At 38.5% G+C, this 20883-nt stretch overlaps 1 protein-coding gene across 1 annotated transcript in view; it reads left to right on the forward strand.

Annotated features, from left to right (window-relative positions):
* Positions 1-20883, forward strand: part of COL11A1 (collagen type XI alpha 1 chain) — a 232216-nt gene that overhangs the window by 113105 nt on the left and 98228 nt on the right. The window contains exons 27-35 of the mRNA XM_084637779.1: positions 851-904; positions 989-1033; positions 4760-4813; positions 5436-5543; positions 13085-13138; positions 18049-18102; positions 20428-20472; positions 20631-20684; positions 20770-20814. Of these exons, the coding sequence (XP_084493905.1) occupies positions 851-904; positions 989-1033; positions 4760-4813; positions 5436-5543; positions 13085-13138; positions 18049-18102; positions 20428-20472; positions 20631-20684; positions 20770-20814 (513 nt within the window). The remainder of the gene's footprint in view (positions 1-850; positions 905-988; positions 1034-4759; positions 4814-5435; positions 5544-13084; positions 13139-18048; positions 18103-20427; positions 20473-20630; positions 20685-20769; positions 20815-20883) is intronic.

Here is a 20883-nt window from a genome sequence, read left to right on the forward strand (position 1 = left end):
TATAAATCAGGGCATTAAAATCTGGTTCTTATGCTGCCATCTATTACATGTTTGGGGGCCTTTTTCTTTACTATGAGGCCAGGAAGTATTATGAAACAGGATGTACTATTAAAGTAGCAAAGGTTTATCTTCTCTTGATTTTATATTTGCAAAGGTATAGTGAAATAGATTTTAAAAAATCCTCAGGATACAATAAATGCCAAAAAATCCCCAGTCGGTATCAATTAAACGTTGACAAATTTTAAAAATCAGACCATGTTGACTTTGGGGAATTTTTAAGAGAGACCATGATTGATGGATTTATTACTCTGACAATACAAACACTGAAAAAAGGAGTCAGATTCGGCAAGATCTGTATATATGGGAATAGCAGCTGCCTATAGGAGAGTAGAGTATGGCACAGAATGTGAATTTGTGAGATTTTTTTTTAAATGATGGGGAAGGGTTAGTAGAGTGATATACTCTTATGTCTTTATCTCTAACACATAGCTTCTGCCCTGTACAGACATCATTAACACTGGTGTGTTCTCCTTATATTTTCAAAATTATCTTAATTTCAGATTATTTATGTTGTGAGTTGATGTTTTTAGCACGTTGCTTTCATATGAAATTCCCCAAAGTATAAATCCACAGCAAAACCATAAATAGATCCACAGTAAATTAGAAAAATGCTTTGATATGCCCACAAGTTTTCGTAGGGGCAGTCAGCCAGAAAAGCCTGTCTGTCCAGTATTATTCCAATGACTTCCTTTAGACTACTTGTGGTACAGTTAAGGTAAGTGGATCGTACTTCGAAAACTATTTGTTAACTGACTAACATACAGAGTTTTTCTAATCCAATGTATTTTAGGGGCCTCCAGGTCCTCAGGGTCCAATTGGCTATCCTGGTCCTCGTGGTGTGAAGGTATGGTTCATTTAAAAAAAAAATCTGAATATTTGAAACTTTCTGGTTATGTACAGTGAGGCATTTTCTCATTGTTTTCTACAGGGAGCTGATGGTGTCCGTGGTCTCAAGGGCTCCAAAGGTGAAAAGGTAAACATAGAATTGGACTTGCTTTTGTTTAAAAAAAAAAAGCGTTTTTCTGTGTTCCGGTGAACAAAAGGGTCTCCTTTTTTCAGTGCTACATCTTTTATTTCCTTCTCCCAAGTACTGTTGTTCCCAGGCAGCAGTGGTTACTTTTCACCATCCACGGGGAATGTATCAGGCCTGAATCTCCACTGCCCTGCACCTTGCATAGCTATTTACATCTGTGTAAAATTCTACCAGATCAGAGCAATAGCATTTTCCACCTACTTTGCACAGGTGTAACTGACTTACACACAAGGTGCAGGGCAGTGGAGAATTAGCCTTCCCTCTTTCCACCACTGACAACAGTAGATCCCTAGAAGCTTGTCACATCCAAGACACTTGTGACAATTATTACTTTCACGACTGTGATTCATACTATAGACTAGATTCTGTATTTCTTATATACCCAAACCTTCCATTGACTTCCAGACTTTCTGGTGTCTGAAATGCAGACAATAGACCAGATCCTTTGCTATGGCAAAGATGTGCACAGCATAAATAGGGAATATGTGTGCAAATGTGATTAAAACTCACAATGCATTCTCCCAAACCTGCTGCTGCTGCTATATGCAGGGCCATTTCCCCTTCATGAAGTTAGGTCACACTCAGGCTGCTGCAACCTCCATTAGCTTCTAGTGGCCCCTTGGGGCCAAAACCCCAGCCAGGGATTGTCATAGGGATATCCTAGCCCTACCCTCTTTCCTCAGTGTTATAACTGCAGGAAGTGAAGGAGTGGCATAAGAACCTCTGTGCTAACTCTATCCCACTGGAGACTCCTTGCACTGGGCTGATCCTTCTGGGGATGGATGCACAAGTTTTAGAGTCAGTCTGTCCCAGAACTGCGGTTCAAACAGCCATCTCACACAGGCATATCTGGCCTTATTGCTCTGTTACCACAGAGTGTACATTTATTTTTCAAGACTGAAGGTTCGCTCTTGACAACTGCCTTTGACATGAGTACTGGAGAACTGCCTGAAGGATCAAGCCCCTGAAAGGAGTTTCATGCTTTTGAAATTCTGCAGTGACAACACATTTTGTTCATTATAATAACTTTCTTCACTATACTACCAAGCTTTATATAAACATGAGCTATTATTCAAAATAAAGCAAACATGCAATGAGGATAAATAAATAACAGATTTTTCCATATTGATAAATAATGAGATAGCTGTATCTCCACAAATAAATAGATATAAAGATACACAGTGCTCAATAGTTCATTGTGTTCTTTGAATAGGACTTGGACAAGGTTTGGACATTAAAGACATCATGACATTAAAGACCTCCTAGCAGCCTCTATGATCCTAACAGTTGTTTGATGATAGCTGCTGTATGACCCAAAACATTAGTGCATACCTCAAAATTGACACTGATGTACCAAATACATAGAAACCCCTGAGATCACAGGACATGTTCTAGTGGAGCTTATATGTCTGTTACATATAGGCATTATTGATTTAGAGCAGTCAAATACTACTGTGAAAAGCACAGTATTATGAGAAGAGAGAGGTAGAGCAATTGATCTATCTGCCACACCATTATTGATCTCAAGTGGTCCCAAAGTTGACAAGGGAGTTATGACTCTGCATTGACCAATAGACTATTTATAGAACTCTGTTTTATTTTTTATTACCTACAGAGTAGGGCCTTAGAGATTCACTCTCGCCTCCAAGCTGAACTAAAGTCAAGATCCTTTAGCTCTCAGTAGCTTGAACCTCACTCTGATAGGTGAAGAGTTTCAGTTCATTTGGCAACTTTTTGATCTGTGATAGGCAGCTTTCAATCCTTGTGGGTATGCAAGGTGTCCTCATTTATTTGAACCACATTATTGTCCATGGATATAATCGAGTAACACATAACTAAAGCCTTTTTTAGGTTTCTCATGCTCTACTTGATCAACACCTCTCTTTAAATGTTAATAAATAGGTATTTGTAACTCTAGAATTTTAATGTCTGGATTATAGAGTGACCTCATGGGACCTTTTACCACTATCACCCAAAACACAGACGACCTATCAGTTACCTAAACCTTTTCCTAGTGTGTCTTTTTCCCATGAATCATGACCTGCTACAGCACCTCATGCTTTGTGCAAAAACCTTACAATCCACTGAAGAATGAGATTTGACTGTACTTGTAAGTTTTGTAAGGAAATTAAAGTGCTGACTTATCATGGCATATTTCTCTTGATCCATTTACCTCTGGAAACACTTTTGTCATGGAATAATTCTCCTTGAAATATTGAATGGAATAAAAATAATGTCATGGTTTTAGGTTTGTGGGCCATGTCAAATTTCTCTGGTTGGCATGGGAAAAGAGAAAACTCTAGATATAGGAGTGCAATCTGTTGACGATGAAGTACAATGCCCTTACTGTTTTATTAGCAACAACTGGAGCTCATTGTCATTAATTCTAGACTGACATCACCAATACTTCTTCACCTGAAGCACATCAGCATTATAGTGAACCCCTTTTCTACAAGTTCGTTCAGCAGAGAGAGAGCTTCCATCCCCAGCAATGAGGAACAGCAACTAAAAAATGTACTTGCCAGAATTTTCTATGGCCTTGATATCAGAATGGTAGTTGCGCAAAGACTCAGATGTAGTCGTAGTGGACCAAAAACTCCTCTCAATTACATTAGTGCAAATCTGGAATAATTCCATTGATTTTTTTAATGTCAGTGGAGTCACTATCCAGGTGCTCAAGTGTAACAGAGTAGAATTTTCCTCACTGTTGGCTATTTTTATGGAAACATGGACAACTGCATAATATCTTTGAGGAGATTAGCTATCTGTATATAAATAGTGTCCCCTAGGATCTTAACATGTTCTGGTTCAACCACTATGTACAAACACATCCTTAAGGTGTCAGCGTGTTTATCTTTGCCATGCTGACTAGATCATTTTCTTTTAATTACCCATAGTATATATGTTTGTATCAACCAATGAATGTAGCCATTGAGCCACCTTTCATGCTTTTACATTTGACCACTCTATGTGGACACTACTGTTTCCGTTAGCTTTGTGTGGCACCATATGCTGTGAACATGGGTATACGTATGTTTACATGAATAAAGAAATATCTTTTAAAGTTCAGTGTGACCACTTTTAGTTTTATAAAGGATTTACTAAATCAGTAAGGAATCTGTTGACCTTTCTTTCACTAAACTTTCAGAGTTGGTTATTCCTTTATGATGCTTTTGGGCCACTAATAAAAATAAATAAATAAAAAGGATGAATGGTTCTGCCAATGAACAGAACAATATTAAGGTTTAGTTGCATTGTCAGTCCATCAACCAATTATGAAAAAGGATGAAGATCTTATCAGTAGAAAGCATAAACAGAATAAAAACTTTAATGTATAAGGATGGAATTTAATGCAGAAGATCATTGTCTTCTATGAAGGAGTTGTTCATAATAAATTCAGAAATTTATGTCCTGCCTATGAGAGCTTCCCCATTATTCACAACTTTTTCCCAAGATGAGCAATCATTCAGTGTAGCTGCATAGATATCTATATATTTGGATATAGTAATGGCCATATTAAAATCATTAGGCATGTGAAGTTCTAAATTGAATGGAGTTACTGCACTTATTATGCTCATCCACTTAGATTACCTAATGTTTTAATTCCATTTGTAAAAGTATCTTTTTTTAATGAACACATTTTTCTATATTTTGTGCTTTCTTTAGGGTGAAGATGGTTTCCCAGGATTTAAAGGTGACATGGGTCTTAAAGGTGACAGAGTAAGTATTTATACAGGAAAATATAGTACTTAGAAATTCTAGCTGTTAGTTTGTGAATATCACTTTAAACTTATTTATAATTAAATGTAACAAGCAGTGTTTTCATTAATTTATTTTTAACCTGCACACACGTAGATTTGGGGCCAGATGCTCACATGCTGGGAATCAGCATTACTCTATTGACTGCAGTGGAGCTCACCAGCCTCAGACTTCATGGTTTTAAGCTAACATTACCAACAGACTAACTGGTTATCCAGGCATCCATATTTTCACACTAATTCCATTCCATGTATAATGTACTAGATTAATCCTGAGGGCCATATTCTGGCTGGTGCAGGGGAAATGGTGTAACCATATTTCACAGGGGGCCTCACCGATCCTCCAAAAGTGGTGTTAATATACACCCCTATCCTGGGTTTAAGTAACCCAATGCCCAACTCCCACAACTCGAATTCTGTTACTAGCACAAAAGCACTAATATTTTTTCCTAATCTTCATTTACATTTGTTTTCAAGTAATTGTTTGTTTCATAAAATAAATCTTAAAATGTCCTGCTATTGCAAACAGTGTATTGGTATGAACATAGGCAGTGGTTCTATATTTATACCATATTGAATTTTAGGGTGAAGTTGGTCCACTGGGTCCAAGAGGAGAAGATGGCCCTGAAGGTCCAAAAGGTCGAGCAGGCCCAACAGGGGACCCAGGTGGTGCTGGGCAGGCTGGTGAAAAGGTTAGTAACCAACAGCTAATGTAAAGAAACATTGCCTCATAATGGAGATCAAACCAGGATCTTCAACTCCAAAGGCTGTTACTGCTGAAAGTAGTTCCTTTAGCTATCTGAAAGCCGTAGGTTATGGCTGCTGAGGGCAGCTACTAGAGTGATCTCAGACACTACACAAATAATGAAAATTATTATTTTGTAGCTATCCATAGATATGCATAACACTTCCTGACACATGAGACAGCTAAATCCTGTCCTGAGGAGCTTACAGTCTAATCTAACAAAGACAAATATGATTCAAAGAAAATTTGACACAAGCATGGATGGTGACAGTGCTAGAGAGTAGTTTGGCATTGAAAGGCTACACAGAAGATCTGAAGGAGCAGAAATTGCTTGGTGAATGGGAAAAGATAAATTGTTTTAAAGTATGAGGAGTATCATGACAAAAAACACAAAATCAGGAGTGGCAGAAGGAGAGAAAGGTGCTACTAAAAAGGAAGACTGAACAAAGTGTGGGGCATTAGAACATAATGAAAAACAAGGACTGAGATGTATGGAGCGTATGCAATGCAGAATCCTGAAAATGAGAATAATGATCTTGAACCAGTTTCAGAGTGATAACCATGTTAGTCTGTATCAGAAAAAAGGAGAAGGAGTCCTTGTGGCACCTTATAGACTAACAAATTTATTTGGGCATAAGCTTTCATGGCCTAAAACCCACTTCATCAGATGTATGGAGTGGAAAATACAGTAGGAAGTTATATATATATACACACACACAGAGAACACGAAAATATGGGGGTTGCCTTACCAACTCTAACGAGACAAATCAATACAGTGGGCTATTATCAGCAGGAGAAAAAATCACTGGGAGTGGATGGGTCATTACACAAACTAAAAACTATTTTCCCATGCTAAATTTCCCCCCTCACTGTTACTCACACCTTCTTGTCAACTGTTTGAAATGGGCCATCCTGATTACCACTATAAAAAGGCAACCCCCATCTTTTCATGTTCTATCTATCTATCTACCTACTGTATTTTCCTCTCCATGCATCTGATGAAGTGAGTTTTAGCCCACGAAAGCTTATGTCCAAATAACTTTGTTAGTCTATAAGGTGCCACAAGTACTCCTCGATCTTGAACCCAATACAGAAAGAGAGAGGAAGCTGGAAAAGGGAGTCAAAGGCATGGTATGTAAAAGGTCAGAGTGCCATTTCAGTGCAGTGTTTTTGGTAGCCTGGGCCAGAAGAGAGGTAAGAAATAGGAGACAAAAAATAAGGGAACTTGTGGTAGAAAAGAAGTAGGGGGATGAGAATATAGGATGGAATCAGGAGGTGCAGTGTTTTAATCAGAGCTCTACAGCACACAAATTGTTTCACAGAGGATTGTGAGATTTCAAACACTGGCTTCATTCTGAATTGGAACAAACCCCAAAATTTTAGAATTCTCCACAAAAGAAAAATCTCATTTCATTCATTCCATATCCAATTGGTTGTGTTTCATTTTGACAAAATCAAAATATTATGTTTTGATTCTAACTTATATACACACACACACACACACACAGAGACGGCTCAAGGCACCAGCGTTCCAAGTATTAGAAAGGGGAGGCAGAGTTTCCACGGTGGCAGCAATTCGGCGGCAGCCCCTCTGTCCCGCTGGCCATGGCAGCAATTCAGTGGCAGCTTCTCCCTTTTGCCGTCCACGACGGCAATTTTTTTTCACTGCTTGGGGGGCGGCAAAAACTGTAGAGCCGGCCCTGTATATATACACACAATATCACACACAATATCAAAATGAAAAGCCCTTTCAAAAACAAAAATCTAAATGTTTTGTTAAAAAAATATCAAAATGGGTCATTTCAACACTGTTAGAACTTATACCCCCCCACACACAACTTTTTTTTCTGAAAATTAAATTTTGGCAAAATCAACACAATTTTGTGAAGTGTTTCCATTGACAGAACTGCATTTTCTGATGGAAAATTGTTTCAGCAAAGTTTTTCTGACCCACGCTAATTTTAATCCTGGCTGTACCTCAGTATAGCCTTATGAAAGTCATATCACTTTTCTGTATCAGTTTTTCTATCTTTAAAATGGAAGTAATGGTACTTAACCCTGAAACCTCATGGGGCCGATGTGAGGATTAGATTAATAGGGCCCTTTGAGATCATCTAGTCTGTTCCTCCTGTATAACATTGTCCATAGAACTTCCCCAAAATAATTCCTAGAACGTATCTTCTGGAAAAACATCCAATCTTAAAAATTGTCAGAAATGCAGGATCCACCATAACCATTGGTAAATTGTTCCAATGGTTAATTACCCTTATGGTTGAAAATGTATGCTTTATTTCCAGTCTGAATTTATCTAGATTCAACTTCCAGCCTTTGGATCATCTTTTTCTGCTAGATTGAAGGGCCCATTATTAAATATTTGTTCCCCATGTAGATACTTATAGACTGTAATCAAGGCCCCTTAATCTTCTCTTTCTTAAATTAAATAGATTGAGCTCCTTGCATCTATCACTATAACACATTTTCTAATCCTTTAATTATTCTTCTTTGAACCCACTCCAATTTACCAAAATCCTTCTTGAATTGTGGGCACCAGAACTGGACTCAGTATTTCAGCAGCAGTTGCCAATACAGAGGTAAAATAACCTCTCTACTCCTACTTGTGATTCCACTGTTTATGCATCCCAGGGTCACATTAGCTCTTTTGGCCACAGCATTGCATTAGAAGCTCATGTTTATCCACCATGACCCCCACATCTTTTTCAACATCACTGCTTCCCAGGATAGAACTCCCCCCCCCCCCATCCTCTAAGTATGGCCTACATTCTTTGTTCATAGATGTTTACATTGATATTTATCTATATTAAAATGCATGTTGTTTGCTTGCTCCCAGTTTACCAAGTGATCCAGACAGTTCTGAATCAGTGACTTGTCATACTCATTATTTACAATTCTCCCATTTTTGTGACATCTGCATACTTTATCAGTGATGGTTTTATGTTTTCTTCCAGATCATTGACAAAAATGTTAAATAGTATAGGGCCAAGACCTGATCTCTGCGGGTGTCTGCAGGAAACTCACCAGCTTAATGACCATTACCCATTTATAATTACATTTTGAAACCTATCACTTAGCCAGTTTTTAATCCATTTAATATGTGCAGTATTAATTTTATATTGTTCTATTTCTTTTAATCTGAATGTTGTATGGTACCAAGTCAAACAACTTACAGAAGTCTTAAGTATATTATAATATCACTATTACCTTTATCAACCAAACTTGTAATGTCATAAAAAATTGAAGCTAGTTTGATAGGATCTATTTTCTATAACTCATTTTGACTTATATTAATTACCTTATCCTCCTTTAATTCTTTACTAATCAATCCTGTATCCTATGTTCCATTAGTTTTCCTAGTATTGCTGCCAGGTTGGCACTCCTAAAATTACCCACATCATCCCATTTCCCCTTTTTTAAAACTTGGCACAACAATTGCTTTCTTCTAGAACTTTCCCAGTGCTCTAAGACTTATTGAAAATCAACAGTAATAGTCAAGCAAGCTCTTCAGCCAGCTCTTTTAAAATTCTTGATGCAAGTTACCTGGACCTGCTGATTTAAAAATGTCTAGCTTTAATAACTGCTGTTTAACATCCTCCACAGATACTTTTGGAATAGAAAGAGTGTTATAATCATCATATGATGAGACTATATTGTCTGGTTTTGATCCAGATATTAAACAGAAATATTTATTGAATACTTCTGTTTTTTTCTGAATTACTATTGATAATTCTACCATTTCCATTCAGTAATGGACCTATACCATTGTCAGGATTCTTTTGTTCCTAATATATTTTTTTAAACTCCTTATTTACCTTAACTCTGCTGCCCATAGATTTTTTTCTTGTGTCTCTTTGCTTCCGTTATCATTTTCTACAATTCTTAACTTCTGATTTATACTTATTAATATAAGCTTTCACTTTCTTCCATTTGTTATTATTTTTATAGCTATCGTTGCTTCCCCTCTGAACCTGGTTAGTTTTTTTTTAAACCAGGACAGCCTTCTTCCTTGATTGAGGCTTTTTGAGGGGAGCAAATAGTAAGGCGTTCTTAAATTATTACAATTTATCATTCAATTTATCTGATTAAATTCCTCCTCGGAGCTGATCTGGCTTGTGTGTGTGTGTGTGTGAGAGAGTGAGAGAGATCTGGACTTTATTCTCTTGCACATTATAAATGTGATCATGTCATGATTACTTGTATCTAAGTCAGGGATCTGCAACCTTTGGAACGTGGCCTGTCAGGGAAATCCGCTGCCAGGCCGGGGCAGTCTGTTTATCTGCGGTGCCCACAGGTTCCCAGATCACAGCTCCCACTGGCCCTGATTCGCTGTTCCAGGTCAATGGGGGCTGTGGGAAGCGGCAGCCAGCACATCCCTCGGCCCGCGTCGCTTCTCGCAGCCCCCATTAGCTTGGAACGGCGAATCGCGGACAGTGGGAGCTGTGATTGGCCGAACCTGTGGACACTGCAGGTAAACAAACCGACCCGCCAGCGGATTTCCCTGACAGGCCACGTTCCAAAGGTTGCCTATCCCTGATCTAAGTTATCATTAAATTTCCTTTCTGTGATAAGTTCCTCTTCATCTTTTAGGACAAAAGGTCTAATAAAAATAATAAAAGTCTGTTTTGTATTTAAACGTATACAGGACTATATAGATGCTCAGTATTAAGAGAGATGACCAGGATCATTGACTAGAGTTTCAGCAGAAGGAACTAAAAAGGAAGGAACATATTTTAGCGATAGTAGAGATAGAAAGAAATACTCTTTCATTATAAGTTGCTTCTTGTCATAAACATAACATTACTGTTCATAATGATTTATTTACATGGCATACTAGTTCAGGAAAGGTTATATTTAAGACTTGATACTGGAATCATTCATAAACGGTCATCAAATAACTTATCTTAAGAGTCAGTTCACTCATTCCAAGAAGAGTTCTTTTCAGTTTTATTTAACTATTGGGAGCTATTTATGAATTAATGTTCCCCAAAATGTTGCAAAATACCCTGCCAGCTGATAACAAGGTCATGAATCAAAGAACGTATAACAAAAGAAGGCTAGAACTATTATCCTGGATGAATGGAAGCACAATTCAGATTAGAATATCACTTTGTATTGAGTTGTAACTGGATCAGCGAACAAGTTCTATTAAAACAAGAATTGAAAGGAACTTTTTCCCAAACCATAACTGACTCTTTAGTTAGCTTCTTTTATAGCATTTCTGAATGCTGAATTTTCTGTTTTCAGCCAGGATTGAGAGTACTGAAATACCATAAAAAAGGCTATTCCTACACCATATCTGACCTGCCAAAAACATTAAAATGTTAGGATTCTCATGGGAAAGTGTATTGGTGTCATGAGATTTACAAATGAATGTACGGTTTAAAGAGATTTTCAGTATAGCCAACTCCAAACATTCCAAATATGAGTAAAAAATCATGAGATGGGGGTAAAAACTCATAAGATTTTAAAATATTAACAAATTTAGGGTTCTGTTAATTTGCATTCTGGTTTTTGACCCTTAAGGGTTCATTTTTTTCCAATTTTACTCTACAAAGCCTAGCAAGTTACTCACCCCTCCCCCACATTGAAAGATGAGATTTTTTTCACAATCCTCTTGACTTCAGGAGCTGGAGCGTTAAGAAAAATACCAAATACCAGGAGACTTGTGACAGAATTTTAAGAGTTAGCAGCACTGTTGGCTTAGTTTAGATGAGCCTCTGAAATATATTTGATCCAGATTATTCCCATTTGTATGGATACTAACTCCTTAAATTCCATATCCTGAGTCAAATGTCCAGCCTGAATGCTGGGCCAATATGTGATGGACTGGGGGAGAGTGCTCATTGCTGTCCATGACATGAGCTGGCTGCAGAATTGCTCTGTGAAGGCTTCTGCAGTCTAATGGTTGTAATAGTCTCTGTGACCCTAACATCTTCCCACACCAACATGAGGGTGGGAGAAAGGGAAGATCCATGTAATAGCAGCAATCCATGCCCTGTCCTCTGCCACACACTGGGAGGTCTCCACCATGCAGAAGGTGCCCAACCTGGTCCAACCCCCAACATCCTGAAGACCACTTTGGTCCTTCTGTGTTCCCCACTTCCATGTGGCCCTGCTGCCAGGGAACCCTCCACACCCCAGGAGGAAGGGGCTGAATTTGCTCAAATAACAATGCCAGTGTGGAGCATACTGAAGAAAGAGCAAATGGGCAGAGAGGATCTTGTCACCAAAAAGACTCCAAATAGTCAGCTTAGTCCTGGCTCCCATTGAAATCAGCAGAAAGACTCCCACTGAATTTATCAGGGTGTGAAACAATGTCACGCTGTGAAACTTTTCTTTTAGGGGATGCTACCTTAAGTAGTTCTAATGCATTCAACTGACTTTGATGTGGAATATAACTGTCAGCATGGTTATCTTTATAAATGGCTGAATTCTTCTTTAATACTATCTCCTGCCAGGCACAAACAAGCTTTCATGAACATGAGTTATATTCTGCATCTCTATTCATCTGCTTTATTTTTTTAAGCACACACATTTATTTTGTCAAATGCCACTTTTCAGGCAAGAGCTCCCCTGTATCTCTTTTCTAGCATCCCAGATTATTGCTGGAGTCCAAGATTATGTTTCATTCTCACATCTTTTCTGTAGAGACCACTTCAAAATTGTGATGGTCTGGAATACTGTAGAGTGTTTACAATACCCATATTCTTCTCTAGTGGCTCTGGCTCTTAGAGAGCAAAACAACTTTTCCTTTTTTTGAAAATGACAAATTAGCACACATTCTTTGTTTCATCACCTAAGACTATGGAGTGGGACCTACACTATGAAATCTGGACACAGCAGCATTCTCTCCTTCCACCTTCAGGCAGTAAAATTAGTAACATCAATAGCATCAATCTACTCAGCCTATTTTCCTGTCTGATGCTGGGAAGACAGCCAGCTTTCTCAAAACACACCACATATTATGTGATATTGGATTATTCTTGGGGTATGATTTTCAATGATGTTTTCTGATATAGTTTAGAACTCTTCAAGACAACCTGTGGTGCTTGATCTTCAAATATCCATTGGCTTTCATGGAGATTATAGATAAACAAAACACATTAGCCAACATGTGGTGCAACATGAAAAGCACTGTTATGGGAATTGCCTTTTGTGTTAAAGGGTGTGTTAATGTTTTGTTGCCACCATCACTACATTACAGTGTTGAAAGAGTGTTTGGGTGAAATCTTGGGTTCATTGCCATCTACGGCAAAACGTCATCCATTTCAGCAAGATTAGGATTTCATTCTTGGAACTGAGGTTTTGGAAACAAAGCCAATTGACCACTTCTCAGGAGGGAAATAGGTGAAGTATGAAGATGAATGTAATAAAATATTTGATTGTATATGTTATGGAAGGAAACAAACTTTGTATAAAGTTATGACTAAACTATTAAGAACTACTAGAAACAATTTTTTTTTTTAATTTCAGGGTAAACTTGGGGTTCCAGGACTGCCAGGATATCCAGGAAGACAAGGTCCAAAGGTAAATGAGTTAGTTTTATTTATGGCACTCAAGAGTGGGTTTGCTGTGGACAAATGAACCACAACGGCAGCTGTTCTATTAGTTATATATTTAAGGAAGGAGGACATGTGATGGGATGTTAGATGGGGTGGGATCTGAGTTACTACAGAGAATTCTTTCCTGGGTATCTGGCTGGTGAATCTTGCCCACATGCTCAGGGTTCAGCTGATCACCATATTTGAGGTCAGGAAGGAATTTTCCTCCAGGGCAGATTGGAAGAGGCCCTGGGGTTTTTTTGCCTTCCTTTGTAGCATGGGGCATGGGTCACATGCTGGAAGATTCTCTGCACCTTGAAGTCTTTAAACCATGATTTGAGGACTTCAGTAGCTCAGACACAGGTGAGAGGTTTATTGCAGGAGTGGGTGTGTGAGATTCTGTGGCCTGCATTGTGCAGGAGGTCAGACTAGATGATCATAATGTTCCCTTCTGACCTTAATATCTATGAGTCTATGAGCATCCAAACCCTGAGTTGTTTCTCACTCTGTTTTTCCTGACCATGATGTTTTAATTTATGTCAAAAAATGTGTTAGGTCCATTGCAGTTGTTCATTTTAGACCACTACTTCCCCTTCCCTCAACTATACAACTTTTAAGCCCCTGCCAATCTTACTTGCATTATATACCTGTGCCAGCAATATACTATTATACACATCATGGACTAGTGAAAAAGAGCCAACTGCTGATACTCCTGCCTCTTTAAGACTTAAAGCCATATGTTGCCCCCAGAACTCAAGCTGATGTCCATGGGAATTTGCAATATGGTCTGAGGACCCAGATATAGACCTTAGACTGTCACTGCTATGTTTTTGCCATCTTCTACTAACTACAGAAAGAGCCGTCTTAACATCTCCAACACACTTCCAAGTGTGTGACCATGAAAGATAGGAGATGGACTCTTACAATATTGTCTTTCACAGTTTTCTCCATATTTTTCCTTTGCTTGTGTTAAGAGGGTGACTGATGTCTGTTGCTTGACATTCATATAACCAGAATGCTTAGCTTTGTTCTTTGTCCTGTGTTAGTCCCCTACCTTCTGTCCACAATTCCCTATTTTGTTTGTTTCTTTTTTTTGCAGTTGTCCCTCCTTCAAGTATCATTTTGACTCTGTTGTCCCTAGAAAATATCTGTGTTAGCTGGTTCTGTTTCTAAATTATTTATAAAGACTTAATAATGGTAAATTACATTTTAAAAGGATCAGTTTAATGTAGTTTTGAGAAGTGGCTCAGTGTAGATTAAGCAACTGCTAGAAAGACCTATTAAAAATAATTTTGGGGGGAACGTTAAAAATGTTAGGGACATTTCCTGTTGTCTGTGAAAGTCCCTCTCTACATCTTACCTTCAGAGTGTGTCAAAGATGAGCCCAGCTAAGAATGCATAGTACAATAAATGAAAAACTCTTACCCCTTTAGCAGGACTGAATGTCATCTCAATAAAATATTGAGCTTTCCTCTAGTCCAGTTGTTCTCAAACTTATTTGATCAGCCCCCCTTTTTTGTGTCTGTAGCAGTTTACCCCCTCACTACCACCACCTCCACCACCCACAAGTACATATATCACCACCCATGGTCCTTCTATATGAGCCTCAACCACCTGGGATTGACAGCCAGAGCTCTTTAAAAAAAAAAAAAAGCACACAACTCAGGCCTCCCGTGACACATTCCCACGCCTCCCTTGGGAGATCCACCCCATAGTTTGAAAACCGCTGCTCTAGTCTAAATTCTGGGATCTATTCTTACTTCCAAATTTGAACTGGTGATTTTGGACAGAGATAATACTTTCTGGATAACTAACTGAAATATTTTTTTTATATCTGTAGCCTACAATTTGGCCCTATATTTCTGCTAAGTAACCTCTCTTAAGAGTATTTATTCACTGAATACTCTGTGTGAATGAAATAGACCCTAGCAGTCTAAGGAAAGTGTTTCTCAAGGTGAATACTCTTGATAAAGAGATCCTTTCTTGCTTCTGCCTTTTAACCTAAATGTCAGAGATTTCAGTGTTCTTTTTTGTTCTCTTTTGACATGTCTAAGATCAAAGAGGTTTTACATTATTCAGTATTAAGAACAAAAAAGACGAACACTTCAAAGAAAATTGGTGGATATTTTCCAATATAGATGTCACTGGGAATTTCGTTAAGTTAAATTAAGTTAAGTTAAAACTGAAATTAATTCAAACTATACTCACTGTTGGCTATTCCATGAAGTTTAGGCAACCAGATTAGAAAGGGTTTTGACTGCTACAATGCATCAAGTCACTCAGGGCCTGTTGTTTGGCCACCCTTACTCATGTTCGGTAGCATGTTTTTCTACCCACAGTCCTGTTGAAATCAACATTGAAAAGGTTGACAGAATCAAAGGTGCATATAATCTATAATGGTTGTCTAAAGGAAATAAGAAGTCCTGCCCCAATAGTCAGTAGCTGGTTCAAGGTGACTTTTTTCTGCCACTTATTTGCCTTGTATGAATTTGCTTCTGTGTGCTGTTCTTAGGCACAGGCACCATTATAAGATAATTTCACTATATTTTTCTCAAATCTAGTCCTCATCAGCTTGATTGCAGGAAGTTCTGAGAATACTGTATATATTAAATATTTATAGCTAAGCCTTTCATACTAATGTCTGAACAGTTTTTCTCTCTGGTACTATAACACACAGTTTTAAGGACACACTTGGGGCCTCGTACCAAATTAGACTTTCTTTAGCTTTTATACACTGAATCACAACTGGTGAAAACAATTCAAACAAGAAATTCCTTCTTTCTCTGTTCATGTAAAATCATCAGCACTGGGGCGGCCTGACCCCCCAAAGACAACTTAGTTAGTGGATAAATGGAACGCCTTGTTATAAATAAGGTATATTAAAAGGAAACCATAAAGAACTTAAAAACAAAACCAGAAAAGAATTTTAGTTGATGCTATAAAGAAAATGGAGAAGTTATTTCTTACAGTCTGGCCATTTACATTGTAGCTAGCTGTTTACCTGTTGCTAAACCAATAATAAAAAAAAAACCACTTATGTTGTGCATACAAAGATGGATGAGTTATCGCAGCAGGGAACTGAGCGGAATATGGCCAGTACTACCCTATGACAGGCCAAACCAAACCTGTGATTTTTAATCTCCTGTAACTTGAAAGTAAGTTGTGTCAAGTCAATGGTCTTTTCTAACCCCAGGTCATCTCCTTAGCAAATCAGTGCACTGGCAGCTGACAAGCCAGCACTATCCTTCAGAATGGTATGACAGAAGTAGAAAGGGTAAAGGATTACATTGAGTGGGGAGAAAGGAATAATTCCTGGAAACAGCTGTATTTGTTGACTCATGTCAGTTCTCCTTGTAACCATTTTGTTGTGGTGGAGGGAATGGTGACATTTATAGCTCATTAGCTAAGTTTAACAAATATTTTCCTGATGGTCAGCACATTTTCTAAGTTCTCTCTGTAAACCGTAGAATATTAGGTTCTTCCTTCACAGTGAACTCTTCATAGGGCCAGGGTTAATGGTTAATTACTGTGAGCATCCATTAGCTTGTCTAAATTTCATGCACCACAAGAGCGTATAACCTCCAAATTTGTTATGTGTACACTGTTTCATAGAGTAACTGCATGTGAGTGTCCAATGGCCACCTTTTTATGAATAAAGTGAGGAAGTTTGTCAACGTTTATCATAACACTGGAACAGAAGTATCATTTTCATTTGAAAGATAAGAGGGGGGCATCACTTAGCAAGAAGCTCTTTTGAGAAGCTCTTGTTCCCTTGAAAAATATCCCTGCTGATCAGGGTTGATAAAGGTATGGTCTCCATGTAAGTGAAAAGCATGACTGGTTATCTCATCAAAAGTATTTCTTCTGACTAGGAAACTCAGGGCTTTTTACTAACTGCACACTGTCTAATCCTGGCAGAGACCCACCAGTGTTAAAGTTGATCTGAGAGTTTGTTGGGGTGTTATATATATTTTAATATAGATGTGAGTGTCTGAAAATATATGAGAGAGGAGGTGTAGGACCTATTCATAATAAATAGTAGGACCTATTCTTAAAATAAATACATATATACAACTGCTATTGAAGTCAGAAGGCATGGTGGGCTTTGTGAGGGTGAGATGGGGAAAAGGTGTGGGTAGGGTTTAGCAAGCAGTATCATCCCAGATTCAAGACTCTTTCCTGAAGCCCAAGTTATGTTCTAGGCTCTATGCAATCCCACTGCATAGCCACACAGACCATCAGTGCTGGGTTATATAGACCTCTGTAAAGAGAATTCTGCTAAAACAGATGTTTTCTACTGAGTTACCTAACTTGAACAGAACTGGAGTTTTTAATGTTAGTCATAATGTGTCTCTGAAATGTGAATGTGAACACACAGTAACAGCCACTTGAAAACAAAAGTGCAAATCAGCCCCCTTAAATAGCTGACCAGAAGAGCAATAAGGCCCACAAGAATGCTCTGTGCGACACTGATACTTCATTAAGAAAAGAATTTTAGTTCTGCCACTCTGATTCAGCAGAGGCAAGTTCCCAAGATTCATTTCTCTTGGTCATGATTTAATAAAATCATTTCTAGTGGTGGTTAATGAACTTTTCTTTCCGACTGTTAACTAAAATTGGAAAAAAATTGTCAAACAGTTTCTTATTGATGTTCATGAAAAATAATGTTGTGACATATGTTGATGTTTTTAATGCATTCAGGACTTGAGGCGTTATGGTAAGTTAATTTTTAGATATTCACCAGAGCTGACAGCTTTAAAAACTATTTCCATTGATCTAATTGTAATGTATGTTTTGCATCAATTTGGTGATGTGTTTTAATTCTAGATTAAGTACCGGATGTATGGTGGTGGTGTGACAGATATTTGATGATATTTGCATCCATTTCTCATACAGGGCTCCACTGGTTTTCCAGGATTCCCAGGTGCCAATGGAGAGAAAGGTGCAAGGGTATGATATACTTTTTTAAAAAAACACAATGCTTAATTAGCCTGTGGAACTCTCTGCTAAAATATATAAAGACAAGAAGCTTCAAGAGAACATTGAGGTATTATAGCATTGGGCCTTTATCTGGATAAGACTGAACATCCAAAGATATATTAAATAGTATCAAACTGCATGAGACATAAATCCTCATGCTTCAGGGCATTAACGCAACCACTCAGTATTTGGGATAGAAAGAAGTTCTCTCACCAGGTAGCTTATTCAATAATTGTCCATTAGGGAGTGTTTTTCATCTTCTTCTGAAATGGCTCATATTGAAAGTGGACTAGCTAGATCACTGGCAAGGACTATTTTCCTATCTTGTGAATTATCTAAATACCATGCAATTTAACTTGGATTTTCTATGCATTCTGATTCATCAGACTATAGCAAGCAGGATGAAGAACATCTATTTATCAAGTGGAAGTAAAATGTCAGCTTTTGCTGCTTTGTTTATTTGAAGCACATGGGGAGAAGCTAATATGCAGCATCTCCAACCACAATAAAAAAAAGGGGGGGGGCATTAAAAAGAAGGTCACTGCACTGCTGCCTGTAAAGCTCAACTAGATGTGGCTGATCGTGTTGTTAGAAAGCTGATAAAATTATCAGAAGTGAAAGGATGACTTGGAACTCATAGATGACAACTCAGTGTGATGTTAAGTCAGATTGAAGTAAGGTATATGATTACTGTGCCTACCAATCAATTTTATTTAGCAGCAAGGAATCAAAAGCACAGATTCACCACTTTAAATATTACATTTTTGAGAAACAATTGTATTTTGAGTTTGCTTTTTTTTTTAAGAATGGTTTTAGCCGAGCTGAAGGCAGTTCTTTTTTTTACAGAGACCAACAAGGAATGTTAAAAAAAACAAACAAACAAAAAAAACCCAACCATTCAGACCCTATTTTTTGGATAAATCAGTATTAAAAATCATTGTTCTGAACCATCAATCAGGAGGCTAAATTAGGAAACCTGAAGCTGCAACATGCATAAGAACACACTTTAAAATATGAAAATATAAAGTTATTAGATGTCAAGAAAAGCCTCAATTCAGCCAGGCATTTAACCACGGACTTCTGAATTGGGCCAGCGTAACTGGCTTTTATCTGTTACAGGTAGTATCAAGAGTAGTATAGTCTAAAGACCTAACCATGGATCAGGAATCTATTGTGGTAAACACAGTACACAGAATGAAAAGACAGTCCCTGCCTCCAAGAGTATGTCTACCAAGCAACTAGACACCCGTGGCTGTCCTGTGCCAGCTGACTCAGGCTTGTGAGGTCCAGGCTGCAGGGCTATTTCACCGCTGTGTAGACTTCTGAGAATGGGCTGAAGTCTGGGCTCTGGGACCCTCCCACCTCATAGGGTCCCAGATCCTAGGCTCCAGCCCAAGCCCAGAAGTCTACACAGCAGTGAAACAGCCCGGTAGCCCAAGTCCCACAAGCGTGAGTCAGCTGGCCTGGACCAGACGTGGGGTTTTTCTTTCCTGTGTAGACATACCCAAAGAGCTTACAACCTGAGTAATATTATAGTACTAAAATAGTATTCTCTTGTGTGATGACAAAACAGTGAGAATATGCATGTAATTCTTTTTAAAATGAGAACTTCATATGAAGATCCCATTTCCACTGGTTAGATTTTAACATGTAACAGTCACTGTGTTTCTTTTTTCTATCAGGAGAATATGGCTCCTTGAATTAAAAGCTTCTTCACATTAGAATCCATTACAATCCTAGCGTAAAGTCCACCTCAGGAAAGGGATCTATAGATTCTCCATATGAAAGACATATTGGAGCTACATATTAAGGGCAAAGATGCTGGCTCTGTGCAAGAGCTATGCAGTATGGTCCCTGCTCCTTCCTACAAAGCAATTTCCCTTCTTAGCCAGTGGAGCTGTCCAGAGGGAGTGTGATGTACCATCTCCCGGGATGGTGCAGTGGGCTTGCTGCAAGGGAGCTCCAAGGAGAAATTCTGGCTGATCCAGAATCGCTCTCAGGGACTCCATTGGCTGTGAATGGGCCATGCAGCAACATTAATGGGCTCTGGTGCCAAGGGCAGAATCTAGCCCTAACACGTAGAAGCTAATGAATAAAGCTGCATGCACAGTGATTTCAGCAAGATGGTCAATTTTAGTAAAAACCTGTTTCTTTAAATTAAAATGCATAGCAGATAAGATATAAAAGAACATTTAGTCCTAGGAGAGCTGCACATTGCCTTGTAGCAACAGCAAAACTTTCATTCCCAGTCAAATGCCACATGCTAAGATGATTTATTTGAACTTTCATTGGCAGGGTTTACATGGCAAACCAGGTCCCAGGGGACAGCGAGGGCCAACGGTATGTATTTTATTTTGTTTGTTTAAAACCATTACTTGCATTCCCTTAGTGATTGCCACCTCTGTGATGTTTTACACCTACTGTAAAAATGCATGACTGACTCTGACACACTGTCCTGTATGACCATCATCATTTGTATCTGTATCTCAAATTCACAGGGTCCACGGGGATCAAGAGGCCCACGAGGTCCCACAGGAAAACCAGGCCCTAAGGTAATTGTCAGATGCTATTTGCTGCAAAACTATTTCTCAAAGAAAATTAGGCTTCACCTTTGAACAAATTGTTCTTATTTTCTAGGGCACTGCAGGCAGTGATGGCCCTCCCGGCCCACCAGGTGAAAGGGTAGGTCTGGAATAGCTTTTTCTCCTCATTTTATTTCCTGCATCTCTTTTTTTGCTCTCTTTCTCCTCT

The sequence above is a fragment of the Lepidochelys olivacea genome, assembly GCF_965140295.1.
Source record: "Lepidochelys olivacea isolate rLepOli2 genome assembly, chromosome: 8".
NCBI lineage: Eukaryota > Metazoa > Chordata > Testudines > Cheloniidae > Lepidochelys > Lepidochelys olivacea.